Raw genomic sequence first — 16965 nt, 5'->3', positions numbered from 1 at the left:
GCCTCACACCGAGGACCTATCCACGTCATCATTTACCCAGAATGCTTTGTGTGTGAACAAAATGGTTCAGTTCGTGTTAAAATATATGCATAAAAATTTACAAAACTAAACATCCTACAGTATTTTTACAGTCTTTATTTTACAGTTAAAATATATGTTTATCAAATAAAGTCTAATGATACAACTAATCGGGGATCCCTTTAATAAAGGACTTGTTTTACTCTGAAAATGGCTTCTGAGTCGTTTTCTCACAGTTCGCTGCAGTGTGGGATTGTCAAGTCAAAATGTTGATTGTGAAATTTGTAATTGATTTCTAGTGTAATGAAAGCTGATATAAAACTCACTACATGAGGTTTGTATCGATTCGAGTACACTCTRAGCCATCGTCTTAGCTACACTTTCTGCCCTATAAAATCTTTTTGTCGTCCTTATGTTTGACCTTTCTTCTCGTCTTCACTCTGTGCAGTTGGTGGAGGAATACGCCTCTCGCTGGCAGGTACCGCTGCCCCAGCTCAGGATCCTTGAAATAGCACTCTGCTATTTTTCTCGAGCCTCAGCCTTCTTCACAACAAACTGTGATCATGTGCAGCACACAATCAGTAGCCTGGCTTTGTAAGTACACACACCCTACTTGAGCTTGTGTTTCTGTGTAACTCTTAACTCGTGATTTAAAACRGTTTCCAGTTAAAATAATTTTTACTCGTTTTGTTTGCTGATCAGTGTTTCTTTCAGTGTGAGCTGCAGCTGTCTAAGAGCAACGACAAACCATCTTATATCATGTTTGTACTTCCTGCAAAATCACAACATTGTTATCTTTGTGGAGCAAAAGTTTACCCTTGTGTGATAAGATAAGATAAAACTTTGTCATTGTATAGAGCACAATGAAATTACAGATAATAAAAATAATAAAACCTTATAAACAAGATACACAAAGGTTACAAACATTATTGGTTGTGCATTATCTCTGCTCAAAAGCTAATCATACATCAGTTTAGGCAATTGATAATGGCATTGTTAGGTTTAGTGTATTTTTAGAGAGGTACACCTTGCAAAGCAAACATCTCACTCCCAGTTCAACAAAACACTTCGAGCAATGATAAGACCAGAACAATGAGTTTAAATTACATGTTTGAAGTTAAACAACAAAAAACAGAAAGAAGTCCTGTGAGTACAGTTTCTAGTTTCCATCACACAAGCTCAGGCTGTCTGCATCTATTCTGGGCCATTAGGTTAATTTTTTTCAGACATGAAATGATGCYTTGTTTAATCGCTTACAGAGGCACATTAGTGTTTATGGGATAATGCTGGCGTGCAGCCAGTTATTGGTTGATATCAGTTCRTCTTTTAACTCCTCCATCATTGTCCAGTTTCACAGTTAACTGATTCCACACCTTCCTCACCACAGGCTGTAAAGCAAAAAAGACATTTATTAAAATCTATAAAAAAAATTCTTCTTCTTTCATTTGCGGCAGGAGTGTGTTTGAGTTGCTGCTGTACTTCGACCAGAAGGACTTCTGCGAGGAGCCACTCAAAGCCTTCACTGCTACATTCCAGGTGAGCGTGTGGCCCGGACCCACTTCCACACAGAACCAAGAAGAAATAAATATCTGGCATTGTTCTCTGTTCCTTCATACCAGCAGAGCCAAATAAAAAAGAAACTAAAACAGATTTTAGTTTGGTAATTAAATTTTACCTCCTTAAATAAAGATTTGGTTTTTACTATTCATTTTATTTATTTTCAGTTCAGTTTATTTGTTACAGTTTGTTCTTTATTTCAGTTTTTATTCATCTATATTACCATTAGGGTTGGGCATAAACGTATCATGTGCAATTAATCGCCAGAAAAACATTAATCGATTATTTTTTTGGCACTTGACGATTAATACGATTAAAACCACCAGGCAGAGTCCGCTCGGTGCTCCTCTCTGCTTCAGATATGATGAACATTAAAAAAAGTTCTGTAATTTATTTATCTATCAACACAATTTAAAATTTGATGTAAAGCCTGAAGTCTTTAATTTTGACACAATTTGCAACAGATTTTTACGAAGAGCAAATCTTTTCCACTAAATTGGTCATGTGGCTAGGACAAAAGATTGTCCAGGGACTCCAGGGGATTAATCATAAAATTAATCGTTATCGACTAAATACCACAATTAATCATGATTAATTTTTTTTGCCAATATTGCCCAACCCTAATTACCATGATGTTTTGCACATATTAAAGTTCTAAAGTCTTTTGAAGAAGTTACTGGAAGTGTTAGGATGTTTTTAAGCTTGAGTTAATAGGTTGTGTCCTATAACACAAAGATACATAGATTATCTTTATACCTATGWAGGGAGTGGTGGTGCAGAGGTTAGAGAGGCAAACCTGTGATCAACAAGTCACCAGTTCAGATTCCTAACCACTACACTGTATTTTTGWAATCAGGAGTCTTAATTTTTCAAGATTGCCTTAGTTTAGATTGATTTATTTTGAACATGTTAAAAGTTAGTTTTTTACCTCTGCAAAACTGCATATTTTATGTGTTCTTGTCCCTTTGATTTTCTAGGAATGTCATTCGGTTCTAGCAAAGTATCAGAATGTTTACTTACTTCAAGTGGAGCGTTTGGTCCAGGATGGAGGTCCTTGGGCCAGTCGAGCCTTACAGGCGATCCTCAGCGAGTCCAGTTTACCTCAGAATGAAGGTCGGTTTATATTTCTACAAAACACYGATGTACATGTAATAATTTAATTCYAGAATAAATTGTGTTAGTGCTCCCGTATCAAGCTGTGTTTCTGCCTGTCTTCAGTGGACAGATACATCAGCTCTGAGCTGCCGGTCTTCTTTGAGCTTCGCATGCGCTACCTGACATCCTGTGGGCTCGTCAGCGAGGCCGTGGCACTGGCTAAATGCTGTGTACGGCATCCCACTGCAAGACAGCACCTGTTCTTCCACCAGGTTTACCTCTCATGGCTTTACAAAACCTTACAGCACGAACGCTTGCACAAAGAGGTGTGTGGAGGAGCTTTGTATAAAACAATCACATGGTAACAAGTGTGGCTGTCTGTTTTGTTTTGTTGCTCAGGTTTTGCTCACTGTTTTCAGGTGGCTGACATTAATGGTAAAGATGCAGTGCACATCATCTGCAGCTTAGAGAGAGAAGAAACGGACAAATTGCTTCTAGCTCTCAGCACYGCTTTCCTGTCACAGCAACTCCAGAGAGGAGATATGTACTATCTGTGGTATGTACACTGATAGAATTGTTAATAGAATAAACATTTCTTTTGATGGTTTTAAATTTCCACAAAACATATTCAAAATAATGTATTTTATTTTAATAATAAATTTCCTCTGTTTATAAACTGCTGTTTTAACTTACTCTTCATAGCGACCTTGTTCGTGTGTGGACTAATCTTCACAGTCGCTTAAATACGTCCAAGCAGGCTCTGCTAAAGGAATGCCGTCAGCTGATGTGCTCTGCCACAAATGTTAAATCAATTTTCCCGTTCATCAGAGCTATACTGCAAGTTGTAAGACTGAGACTAACTTTTTTTCACATATTTGATAAGATTTAAGAGGAGATGCTGTATCAACTGGATATTTACCTTGTCTCACCAGGTGGGTGAAGATGGGATCCAGTTCTGTGTGGAGCTCTGTGCCAATGCTCTGCAGTCTTGTCTTCCCTGTGATGTCCTCACAAAGAGCATCATCTACAAAACCATTGCCGGCTTGCTACCTAGTGACCTGGAGGTCTGCCGGGCCTGCGCTCTTCTTGTCTTCTTCTCGGAGCGCACAGTTGAATCCTACAAGATCGTGTACCTCTCTTACATGCTCCCTGATCAGGAGTACCACGTGGACGACAGCCCAATAGGAAATAATGTTCGCTTTGAAACCTTACAGGTATAACTTTTTCATTTTTTGAGAAAATAATAACAGAAAAATGTTTTAACTACTGAAGCCTTGTTGCATCAGTTTAGCTCCTTGCTAAGACAAATAGGGAGACATAATTCTTTGAGCTAGTGAGGAGTGTTATTTGGAACTACATTTAAAAATTGCAGGATCAATAGTCAAACAGTTCAGCTATTTGCATTTTGCTGCCCCCTTTATTTATTTATTTTACCAAATTCTAGATTAAGACCCAATATAAAAGCCAGGACCAAAACCTTCATACCAGCAGCAGCTTGAGATCAATAAAGATGTCTTGATCTGGAGCTTCTTGAAGGGATGAAATGATGGTTTAACAGTCTGGGTGTTAAGGCCTCTTCCTCCGATTATTGACCAGCCTAAAATGCACCAGGCCCTTTCAGGTTCCACTTTTAGAGGTTGGCTMCAAAAGAAGGATGGTCCTGTGTAATCATTTGAAATCTGGATATCTGGACCTTCATGTGCCACTGCTAGGTGTTTGCCAACAAGCCACTCAAACAAGCCTGGATCCAGGGGAGGGCTCTGGTGTTTGTTTTCAAGTCAAGGTGTCAGAGTACCTTGTTGACTACATTATAAGGGTTAATTAAATTACTGTTTTATATGTGCAAAATGTGATTTGATTATAATGCGATTCCCCATTGTTTGAGCATAAAAAGCATAAAAATCTAATCCTTGTGTATTATGCTACCCCTAATTTCATACGGACTTCTGGATTTTTAGGCATTTGAGGTGTAACCTCTGGTGCTGAAGCAGATTATTCTGTGGACACATATTTGGGGCTGCAGAGGTGCAGCATGAGCTGCTGCAGATTTCTGAAAATGATCTGCCACTCCCAGAGCAGGAGCTGGTTGTTAAATTAATAAGGTGGAAAGCTTCAAGAAGCAGCTCTACGTCTTCTTTTCATCTCCGGTGTWAAGAAAAAAAAGRTTTTCCTCCAACTCCTCATCCAGCAAGCCTCTGTTCAAACATCTGATACATCGAGTGAAAACAAATACTGCTATTTATATGCTTAGCTGTGCATTATGTATTCTACCATGGGAAGGCAGAGGAATAAATCATGAGAATCTTTTTTTTAGTAATAAATAAAATATTGATATTGTGTTAGTAGTGTATAATGCGACCCCTCAAGTTTATGGATACTTTTTTGGGTTAATTTTTTTGCATTATACACACATTAATACGTCTTATTCCAGCCCCTCACATAGTACCACTTTACAATGGGAGACCATAGCAAGTATGAACTGAACCTGACAACATGGTTTCCTAACCCCTAATTTACACTACATACGATCTGGCTCTGCTCCGCTCCGCTCCGACCGCTGCAGCAATTACACACCCATTCTAATCAGTGAGAGTGTTTACACTGGCTGCGTACGGCGGCGGTGAGTGGACTGCAATCTGGAAAAATTGGATCCGATCCTATTTCTGCCGGACGCCGGAGATGTGCCGGAGTCAATTTTTAAAGATTACGTCACACCAACAGGAAGAGGAACGAGAACAACATCCGTATTTTCAAAATAAGACACCATAATTTTTGTCGAAATTGCAGCTATATTAGTGAATATATGGATACATTTCTACACAAATGCTGTCAGAATATATGGTTTTGTTTGGGAAGTAGATGGCAACATGTAGCATGAAGCTTATGTGTACACACACGATACATGTGGATTTTATTTAGAAATCAGAAGTTTCAAAAAGACAGCTTCATCCATAAATATCAAAAGACTTTATATCAATGTTTTCAGCTGTCTTTGAAGTTCATCTTTCACAGAATTAATTATTTTTTGCTGTGACTTACACATTTTTCACTGGATTTATTGCATCATCTCCTTCCTGTACACGCTCCCTCCTCTGCATGTTGCACTGGAACAGAGGCTGTATAAATTGGGTTGCAAACGAACAGCTGCGAACTGCGCACCACAGCGCACCGGAGTCGCATGTAGTGTAAATCCAGGGAAAGGAACTCAAACCTCTCCACCATTATGAGATGGCAATTTGTGAAAAACTGGAAGAAAGTGTAGCTGTAACTTCAGAATGACCTGCTCCAAGAAGAGAAGATAGAGTATCCAGGGGTCTGATTCAAAAGTGATTAAAGAACAAAGCAGGAGATCGATGCAGTGTCTGCAGAAATTTGGACGCAGTATTCAGTTGGCAGGGCTGAATAGAGGAGCTAAGCTGTACCAGTTGATCAGCAGCTCAACCCTCATCTTATTGTTGTGAATTATGGTAGGACTATGGGTGAAATAACTGAAAGAATGAGGTTGAAAATTCAAGCTGCCAAAATAGCTTCTTTTTCAAATAGGAAGCCACTGAGCTTCAGGTGAAGGGGGTGGTGGTGTACTTTAAACCTTGAACCACCAATCTTCTGTTTTTACCTTTTTTTTATAATGAATCCCAAAATGCATTGTTGACTTTTTTAAATAACCCAAATCAAGTAAAAAATTTAGACGGGACTTATTTGCAGATATTTAAATGGCTAAAATGCATCTGCCAACCTGTACATATTAAAAACTTGACATACAATTACTACTTTAATGTTTCTTTTCTTTTCTCAGGTCTTGAAAAAGGATCTGTATTTCGACCCAGAGTTTTGGAACCTCGTTGCTTTGCGGACCAACTGTTTGAAATTGCTGAGTGGGAAGGTAGTTAGCACTGCACTTGAAGAAATAATGGAGGACAAATGGATCTGCAAGTACCCCACCAAAGTTCCTGCTCTCAGACCATGTGTGGCAGTGTGTCCGAGAGAAAAACTTCACRTTGCAACTAAGCGACATCAGGAAGAAAAAGTGTATAAAAAGGATTCAGACATGGCATCCAAAAGACTCAAAATGGGCACAGGGAAAACACGCCTAAATGAACATTCTGTAAGAAGGAAAAGCAACCAAACCTTGAAGGAATCTTCTTCTAGACATATGAGGCGATCGTTTTGGCAGCTGGACAGAATCCACAGCAATTTATCCTTAAGGTATGATGACCATAGGCGGACTACAAGACTCTCGGAGAAAAACCTACCAAAACGGAAAATTAAAAAGCCAAGGTGGCTCCTGGAAGACTCGGGAGCTCTTGAAGAGAACGTTCCTCTGAAGATGAAGAAGAATGGACTCAGACAGAAAGGGCACCTTCGATCGTGCGTCATGAAAAGTTCTCAGACTGGTCAGTTCAAGGACACCAAACACAAATCTTCTGTAAAGACTCTGCTCACGGCGAGAGAAAACAGCAAGCCCCAGAATGGGTATTCTTCAGATTGTCCTAAACCAGCACCCACTCCGCAAGTAATTCTGGAGCTTTCTCTACCAGACAATGAGCTGCTGGACACGTTCCTCGATGACGCTTGCAACAAACCCAGGATGGTTCCTCAGGTGCTTCTTTATAAACCTACAGTGAAATTTCCTGACACTTCCCCGCCTGGCAAGACTGGCAAAGAGGTGATTCTCAGAGCCCGAGATGCTAATATGCTTGTACAACAGCTGCACTGCTATGCTCGGCGACAAAAAGGAAAAGGCAATGTCTCAAGTATCCACGGGTCTGTATCAACAATTACACGTTCATCAGTTCAGGGAAGTCCATCAAAGGATTCACCAGGAGAGCTTGGTGAGAAGCCTGTTTCTGAGCTGAATGTTGGTACTATGCAAACGGGTGAAGAGACTGGACCCCAAGTTTCAAATAAAGGTCCTAAAGATCAAAATACAAAACCAGAAGCGCAAACAACTCCTTCACTTGAGGAGCTCTCTGAAAACTCTGAAAGAACTGAAACTAAAGTCTCAGAATCTCCAGATTTGCATGGTGTCCCTCAACCACAAACAGGAAATATTTTGCAAAGCAGTGCTTGTACGGGAGATCCACATGAAAACTCTTCTACTCACATAGAAGGTACAACAGCATCACAGACTTTTGCAGTAGCAGAAGTTACAGAAGACCCATGTTTACATGACGTCTCACAAGCTCAAACCATGATTCCAACAGGAGAGACCTTCGAGGAGCCAGCCGTCGAAATGAAAGTCACCATCGCCTCACAATCTCCAGTTATAGACAAATCCTCCAAGTCTTCAACAGGAGATGTCTCCAAAATCCAAGTATCGCAAACCACAAAGGCAGCCAAGAATAAGAAGGAAGCTTCTGATGAAATTCATCCAGTTTCCATCAGCCCCAATGTTTTAAACACTGAAGCTGCAGATCCTCTTCGCTCAAACTGTCAAGATGTTGCTGTCGAAAGTACAGATCGCAGTGAGAAGGACTCAAATGGTGGTAATATTTCCATGATGGATGTCACAGAGGATTTACAGAAAACCCCACAAGTCAACGTGCCTTGTAAAAACGACACTAGTCCTGTAAAAATTGTCCATCCACGTAAACTCTTTGAAAAAATAGATTCATGCACTTCTACTGACAAAGCTATAATAAGTGGCACGTCTGCTCCGACTGTTACTGGTCATGCACCCAAGGAGCTTGATGACGATCAGGTAGAAGATGAGCACCAAACTCCTGGCAGCAGGGCCTCCAAAGACTCAAGAGGTGGAAGTCAACACAAAGCCGGTCAGAAAATACCAACTACCTCTAGGAGCTCTGTATCAATAGAACCCGTGTTTGTAGCTGACAGGCAAGAGGAAAATGTAACAACAACACAGGATGCTTTTTCAGATATAGCTGAAAACAGTGAGCTCATGGAGACGCTACCAGAACCAGAAGAATCGAAGTTGGAGCACTATTGTACGTTGTGCGATAAGGACTTTAAGGGACCCCGTGTGGTAGAGCATGCAATGTTCCATTATCGAAGAGATGAGTGCACTTTCTGTAGGTTGATCTTCAAAGATGACCTGCTGGCCATGATGCACCTGTCTGATCATATCGAAAAGCTAAAGAGGTGCAAAGATCAAGAAAATGGCGTCTCTGTCACCAAAGATACCGCCACTCCTAAATCTTCTGCCAAAGCAAAGACGACAAATATGCATTCTGGGTGCCAGGGTAAAGGGAAAGAGAGGAAATTCAGTGTCTGTTCTGAAAGCATTATAAACCTAAACCCATCCAAATSTAGAATGTTAAGATCTAATCACAAACAAATAAGCGACACGTCATTACAAGACAAACAAAGATCATCAGAGCACTGTGATGGGAATGCTGCTGCTCACAGGGTAAATGGCCACATCGGCAAAGAGACTGAAATTACCAAACTGAAAAAAGATTTAAATCCAAAGACAGAATTAGTGCAGCAAAAGAGCTCTCAAAGTAAGCATGGCAAAACATCAAGGTTGAAAAGAAATCATCCTGAGGAGGATTCTTCAGTTCAGACAGTTAAAGATTTAAACTCCAGAGAAAATCCCAAGAAAAAAGAATCATCGCAAAATCTGAAATCAACCTTGAACCAAAAAGTTGCTGAAAAGAAAAACATGGAACCACCAGAGAAACTCTGCTGTCCCGTGGATGGATGCTYTTGGTTCACAGACCTGTCGAAGAACCGGGTTACGCTTCTGTACCACGCTCTGGAAAAGCATCATGGTGAGATCAAACCTTTGGAGCTGGCTTTCCGTGTCGCAGATAATAAATGCAGCATTTGCATGAGGGTTTTATTCAGCTTTGAACACTTCCAGCACCACGTTGAAAGACACAGACTCATTCCACGGCATCCCTGCCTTCATCTCGGCTGTACAGAAAGGTTCAAAAGTGGAATGGAAATGAGACGCCACGCCAGGAAGCACAGCCCGCTTAAGGCGGTGTGCTGCCTCCCTGGATGTCCCCAACTGTTTATCTGTCTGTGGGCGCTGAACCTTCATGAAAGGGAGCATTATTCTTCTAAGTCAGTTAAACCGGAGAAGGACGCAAATGTGCGAGCTGATGACAAACTTTGTAAGAAACCTCAGATTTCAGACAACACAGAGTCCACAGCTGGAAGTGATACAGAAAGCATAAAGGCTACACATAGGTTAAAAGAACAGACAACAGATAACTCTACAAGAGAAAATATAGCTGGTCCAGCAGCGTCTGCTAGCACAAGACTTGTGAAAAACAAGGTAAAATTAAAAAATGAGAGTGTAGACCTAAAGGTGTTGACAAATCTTTCTAATAAGGACACTTCTGTTCAACCTCCTGCTTTTAATCTTAGATTAAGGCAAACATTAAGAAAAGTCCAAGTAACAAACCCAAATAGGGATGCTCCCAAAGTTAATAAAATCATCTCCTCGTCATTGTTGAAATACCGCAGCAAGCTGGGGTGCAAGTTTAAGAAAAAGCAGGTAAACACAAAGGGTCTCCTAAGAAGAGAGCACCCTTCCAAAGTGAGTAAAGCAACACACGACAAAAAGACTACTGGTAAAAGTCTCTCCTCTCAAGATACTGTGAATATAAGAGTCAGTGACAGGCTAAAAGTTGGAAAAGAGAAGAATCAAAAAGCCCAGGATGAAGTTAAAACTACAGAGAAGACAAATAATGTTTCAAAGTTAAAAATGCCAGAGGGAAAGCAGATTGAAAGAAATCTACGTAAAATATCTTCAAGTAACCGTTTGAATCAGTCTGCTGTCTCAGAAAAAACAAAGTCAAGCGATGGTAAAATGGAGACATTTCACAGGATCAAAAATTGTTCTCCTTCAGACTCGGGCAAGTCAAAGAAAAACAAAATTGCAAAAGTCAAAATAAGCAAGAAGACCATCAAAACCAGGCAAAAACACATTACATCRGCCTCGGAAAAGCCTGTTAGGTCCAAAACTGCCGTCCCACAAAAGACAGTAAAGTCTGCAAGTGAGCAGGTGAATGCTCCAACGGACTCTGGTAGTTTTGTTCTCGTTACACCACCAACCACACAGGAAACCGTGAAGGAAGGAGGAGAGACAAAGATATCACTGGAGGAAAACAAAGTCAAAACTTCCACGTTAAAGACCATTTCTAATTTAAAGTGTGACCCCAAACAGGACAAAACTAAAGGAGCGGCGATGATATTGCAGGGATTACAAAGATTAATAAAGAGCACCATTGATGAGAAAGAAAAACGAAAAGAGGGTTCAGGTGCTTCTCCTCCAATCACACCTGAGAAAACTGACGGTAGGACGAGTTCCTCCTCTGCCCCAGAAGAAAAGGAGCCAGAGGTTGACCGAAATGTTAAGAAATCCTGTGTTGAGAAAAAGAAGTCGGAGTCTGGCAAAGTAGGTAGGAAGCGCAAAAACCTTCGTAAGGATGACGCAAAAAAGCTTGCCAAGAAAAAACGCCAAAACCATGATGCAAAACCTTCAACCGAAGCCCTACCAGGTTCAGGAGAGAGCTCTGAAGGTGAGGGCAAAAATCCACCAGAAACACAATCRTCTTCAGTCAGTGCTTGCTCTCAAACCCCGAGCAGAGACGCGGCGAGTGAAGATGTCACTTTTAAACTGTGCAAGGAGACTCTGGCCGAGTACGGTAAGAAGCCCTACATGCGTTTGCCACCGACCGTGTACCTGGATGAAAAGTACACCACCATGCCAAAGCGAAGGAAGGAGCTGTTCCCTCGGCGGTGCCCTGGAGGGGTCTCCCCTGAGCCGGTCTGCGTGCAAACGGCTCCTCAGAGGCAACGATGTGCCAACTGCTTCACGACGTTCAACAGCGCCGAGGAGCTGCAGAGTCACGTGGAGGGGCAGAAGTGCTCCAACCTGTTTGGATTTGACTCTGATGATGAGGGTGAGTGAGCGATCTGAGCCATCTCTGAAAAGCCTATGTCTAGCAGACGTTACCCTATTCTCACAACTTGTTCTGTGCCATTTCAGGTAACTGTTAATGTTGAAGTCCACTGAGGTTTTGGAAGGTAAGCTGAGCCGTGGACCTGCTTTGCTGCCCAAGGATGAACCGTACCTCAACAGATCAGTGCCGTCTGGGTTGAAGACTTGCATGTCTGCGGACTCAAAACTTCCATGGTTCCCAGCAGTTTTCCTGCAGCGTGTGTCTGTCGAGCCTCGCCGGAGAGTGGAGACACGCAAAACAACAACAACCTGAAACCACTGAACTGAACCCCAGTCAGATGGCTCAAAGGACAGCTCGAATTGAAGTGCCTGCTCTGGAACCGCTGTACTGTTTTCCAGCTGCACCCTCTTGTACAAAGATTAGGCAGTTTGGACTGTCAAAATCTGCGGAGAAAAATAAAACAAACTGACACAAGCAAATCTACAACTTTTCATGACAGTAAGCCATACATTGGTTGCTTTTTGCACTCATGAGAATCTGATTTGTACCTGATTTCTGGGCTTGTGGAATGAACAACTCATTGAAAGGTTCAAACTGTTTTACCATTTGGAGGTCACTGACATTTTTTTAAACCCCAGAAGATGTAAGATTGCTGTATAAAAGTCTTCTTTAAGAAGTTTTTTATCTGTAAATTTTGTTTAAATACTAATTGTATATAAAGAAGTTCCTTATGGGGCTTATTTACCTAAAGCTGCTTGCTCTTACAATGAGTAACCAGTAGGGGTCAGTGTGCACCAATCTTAATCCCCTCAAAATGGAAACAGTACTTTCATTCAGGTTTTAGGGGCATCTAAAGACAGTTTGCTTATTTTATTTTTGCATCCACATGCTTTCTAACTTCAAAGCTATTTTATTTCATTAACTGCTATATAGATTCAATGATATTTACGCTTAATCTCAGCCAGTGGCCTCAGTTCATTTATCAAACCACAGTTTGTGCACAAATTTATCCTTGTATTTTGATACATGTTTTATTTTTATTATTCACTGTTTGCGACTTCCTGGCTTGCATTGTTTTCCTCACATTACCATATTTTGTCATTTCAATATAAAGTAATTACTTTATTAAGTGAATTTTCTTATCTAGGATTTGCTTCAGTGTCACCGTGAGGCGGCACGTGTCTTTTATGAGCAGCAGCAGCAGGTTATATTTATTTGTTTTATTTTTTATCTTTTTTAAAAACTATTTGAAGAGTTTCAGTGGCCTGATTATAAAATTGGKATGCAGGAGCTGAGTTTATATTTTGTTCATTAAGGAAACAAAATAAAATGTTTGAAATTGTTACAGTTTTGGTCTCCTCTGTGTTTAAATAGGATGTACTGAATGTTTGTGATGAGATGCAGCACTGTTAGAAAGCTTTAGAGGAAGACAGAAATAGATTATGTTGTAAATGGAGGATTAACCCATAATATCAATAATGTTTACAAACATTTTTACGTGGGTCAGTTTGGCAGTAGAAGTATAAAGCCAGACAGGCTGCCATCCTTGATTTTACCTCAGATTATCAACAGTAAAAGTTGTGCAATTATTAAAAACTAATAACCAGTATATTTAATACCTTAAAAAAGCTTTAAAATTTAATCATGTTTGTGTCTGATTAATTGAATGATGAGGATATTAAAAAGATGATAGATCTTTTGAGCTTTGGAAATGTAAACAATATCTTACCTGTTGTAGACATCTCTTTAAACAACCTCACTTGTTTTATTAATTCCAAGGCTTTAGTAAAATGCTCTTCAAGTGGCTGGAGAATGCACAGTTATGATTAGATCTTTTACAACATTTTCCAGGGGAGTATCCTCCTGGACTCCACTGGCACTGCTTCACTCCACGGCTGCTGGTTCACATAAACAGGTGTTCCTCATTGCTGTCAGCTGATGTTGGCAGGTATGAGATAAACTTCTGGTATTTTGTTTCAAACTACTTATATTGTTGACTATTTTAATTGGACAACCTGGTTTCTAAAGATTAAAAAATTAATGAGGACAAAACTATTTGTACATGAATGGATGTAAAGTAACAGTGAGATTTAAAAAAAAAAAACTCCACAAGGGGCCCCACCTGAAAACTTTGCCTAGGGCCGGCCCTGGCTGTACAGTAACTACTGGCTTATATCACAGATTTACAAACTCAGTGTCAAGGTGTTAATGAGATGTAAACATGCATCACCAGTAAAATCTGTTTGAATGGTTTTGATGCTGCAGCACCCTCCGCACAGCACCCCTACTTCCCCAGATCCCTTCCTCAGCCTTGGTGTTTTAAAAGGCAGATGGCCAGAAAGGTGAGCTTTTTGCTCGTGTTTGTAAACCAAAACGGCTGCAGAGGAAGAAACAGGGAAGTCGAAGTTTTTACCCACAGTGCGTGTTGCAAATAGAGTTTTAGGATAAATTTGTGCAATATTTGTCTGAGATATTTCGAGAAAAACTTTAAAAAATGTTTCTTTACATTTAGAATAATCCTACACATTTGGACGAAATGAATAAAAAAATTTTTTTCATTGTTTGGCTTATTCCTCATTAAAATACATATTTTAAAAACAGTACCACCAGCTTGACAGAAATGAGCTTTTAATCAATATATTGAAACTTTTTATTTAAATCCCTACAGCACGTACACTGCAATCATCTCTGCACTGCAATGACTCTTCATCTCAAAATGTAGAGTAATTCTGAACTCAGAACTACGTTTTCTAAGTGTTTAGGTGACCCCCAAGTGGCCTGTTTTTGAATGTATAAGCAGCAGTGCAGGCAAACTCATAAAAAACAACAAATAAAAGTTAAAAGATGTAAAGTGTTTTACCTCAAAACATATAGTTGTTCTCTATAGTTATTGTGGCTTTAAATACAGTATTTTACAATTCAGTCTTCAAAATGTCATTGCTTTAAATACAACAAAAAGAAAAAAAAAGAAAAAAATACATTAAATATATATATAAAAATATTTGGAGTATGCAAAGATAAATTAGTAGTGTTCAGTTCTGACTGGATTTATCAAAGTCAGGTGAAATCGGAACAAAAAAATAAAAAAGTGTTCAGTTTTGATTTTTGATTAAACAATTAAACTAAACAGATCAGTTGGCTTGATTTATGCACACAGTCTTTATTTTATAGATTTCTTTTTTCTTTTTTTAAGGCCTCTGCACACAAAGATTATTTTATTTATTTTGGAAAAGCTCAGAGACTGGTCTGTTATTATTATTATCTGGTTTCACATTCCATGTCTCAGGCATGAGCAGCACCTCCACAGCAGCTCGGCGGTTGGCATTCTTCTTGCTGCGACACGTTGCAGCGGGATAAATGCCTGGTTTGCATAGAGTCGGTCTGTCCATGCCTTGTTGTGGTCCAACAATAGGCAGTCTCAAGGCCGTTTCCCGACGGTGATTGTGTTCGTAAGAAAGGAAAGAGGGCAGACACGAAGGGACAGTCCCCGAGTCAATACATCTCCTCATTTTACTGGCTGTTTGCAGCATTGTTGTACCAGGAAGTGCTCAGATTATCCTTTGAGCGACACATCGCTCAGCCCAAAACTCCCTCAAGTGCTGCTTATTGTGAGCTGTTGTCACTTATAAATATAGATCCTCTTCCTCCCTTCCAGTCAGGAGGCACTCCCACCCCTTTTAGTTTCTGTCAGCTCAGCTTTGAGGTCAAAAGGTCAATACATGGCAGCGGCTGCCCCTCTCCCTGACTCCTCCGGCTTCTTAGTTCCACTTCATGTAGTTGGGGATGCACTGACAGACCTGATAGCTGTAGTAAAATCCACTCTGGCACGTTCGTCTGGGCTTTCTGCACGCAAGCCTGTAACAACTGGAAAGAAGGACAAGGATGAAGAAATAAATGTGGGCGAAGAAGACAAAAAGAGGATCAGAAAGATTTTATGAGAACCAGAGGAAGAATTTAAAAAAAAAAACAGACAACACAGAGGGAGATTATATTCTCTTGGCATGCATAATTTGGATTATTCATATTGCTACATCCCTTTTGGAGGAAGACTGATCCAAGTTTTATTTGTGTGTGCATCAAAATGTTCTCTGGCGGGGGTTCTTTTCTAGCAGGAAGAGGGACAATCTGGGAGCTGTTCCATTCAAAATCACAACAGGTGTACAGTCGCTTGTGAGCTACCTGCTGTGACCAGATGTTAAATCTAACAAAACAGGCCAAAACTCTGTATCTAAAATAAAAAAAGACTGAAGCAAAAGAAAGATGTTTTAGCTCCAGTTCATACTCAACTTGAAACAATGTACTTATTTACTAAGACTGCAGATAAATAAGGACTACAGAATCTGTGAGGAAGGAGAGGCGTGTGTGTGAATGCTTACTGCTGATTAACGCATGCTGAAGTCAAGCTGAAAAAGTTTATTAGCTCAACTTGAGAGTTAAATTTGAACATTGCGCTATTGCTAAAGGCAGGAYAACAAAAGTGGAAAAAAACAGCCAGGTCAAAAAAAATTGCAATATTTTTGTAAAATAGCAAAAGTAGCTGAAAAAGCTGAAATTAGCAGAAAGAGCACATTCGCTAAATTAAGCAGTAAAGAACATGAAATTATCATGAAAAAGTGAATTAAGCTGAAAAATCTAAAATCAGCTGAAAATGTCTGAAAAAGTGCTAAAAGGCTTGTGTGCCACGGTCTCATCGTGTCCACATTGCAACATCTTTTAAAGGGATACACGATTGGTTGTAACATTAGACTTTATTTAATAAACATATTTTAATTGTAAAATAAAGACTGTACAATACTGTAGGATGTTTAGTTTTTATCATTTTTACACTAAAAGTAAAAATATATATTACACGGACGGAGCCATTTTATTTACACGCAATGCATTCTGGGTAAATGATGATGTGGATAGGTCCTCGGTGTGAGCGAGCTATATCCACCCTGAAGGTTAATCTTGGACAATATCTGATGATCGACTCTTTTAAATGAAACCAGAGAGCGTTGACAGAGAGGAGAAGGTAGAAACAGTCCAGTCAACAACTAAAAATGTGGATGGAGGACATCAGAGCTGCTTCATGGAAGATGACCCTCAGCTTAGCCTGTAAGCCTTCGCGCTAGCACCAACGCTATACTGCCTTATATGTATTAGCTCGGCGCTAGCGCGACAAATTAAGAAGCTAAACTGAGGTCCTCCATCCATATTTTCCGTTACAAGTTGAGTCATTTCTACCCTCTCCTCTCTGTCAACGCTCTCTGGTTTCATTTAAAAGAGTCGATCATCAGATATTGTCCAAGATTAACCTTCAGGGTGGATATAGCTCGCTAGCAGCCTCACACTGAGGACCTATCCACATCATCATTTATCCAGAATGCTTTGCATGTAAATAAAATGGCCCCGTCCGTATAATACATTTTTAAAC

At 40.1% G+C, this 16965-nt stretch overlaps 2 protein-coding genes across 2 annotated transcripts in view; one reads left to right on the top strand and one right to left on the bottom strand.

Annotated features, from left to right (window-relative positions):
- LOC106531786 (uncharacterized) overlaps positions 1–12894 on the top strand; it is a 15657-nt gene extending 2763 nt beyond the window's left edge. The window contains exons 2-10 of the mRNA XM_014027707.1: positions 467–612; positions 1473–1554; positions 2553–2688; positions 2794–2996; positions 3090–3226; positions 3373–3514; positions 3603–3884; positions 6467–11549; positions 11636–12894. Of these exons, the coding sequence (XP_013883161.1) occupies positions 467–612; positions 1473–1554; positions 2553–2688; positions 2794–2996; positions 3090–3226; positions 3373–3514; positions 3603–3884; positions 6467–11549; positions 11636–11646 (6222 nt within the window). The 3' untranslated portion in view covers positions 11647–12894. The remainder of the gene's footprint in view (positions 1–466; positions 613–1472; positions 1555–2552; positions 2689–2793; positions 2997–3089; positions 3227–3372; positions 3515–3602; positions 3885–6466; positions 11550–11635) is intronic.
- A 1266-nt stretch (positions 12895–14160) lies between these two features.
- LOC106531787 (vascular endothelial growth factor C) overlaps positions 14161–16965 on the bottom strand; it is a 25402-nt gene continuing 22597 nt past the window's right edge. Inside the window, exon 8 of the mRNA XM_014027708.1 lies at positions 14161–15413. Coding sequence (XP_013883162.1) covers positions 15308–15413 — 106 coding nt within the window. The 3' untranslated portion in view covers positions 14161–15307. The remainder of the gene's footprint in view (positions 15414–16965) is intronic.

Source organism: Austrofundulus limnaeus, unplaced genomic scaffold (genome assembly GCF_001266775.1).
Source record: "Austrofundulus limnaeus strain Quisiro unplaced genomic scaffold, Austrofundulus_limnaeus-1.0 Scaffold676, whole genome shotgun sequence".
Classification (NCBI taxonomy): Eukaryota; Metazoa; Chordata; class Actinopteri; order Cyprinodontiformes; family Rivulidae; genus Austrofundulus; species Austrofundulus limnaeus.
Note: the sequence above shows the minus strand (reverse complement) of the source record. Positions and strands in the feature narration are given on the sequence as shown.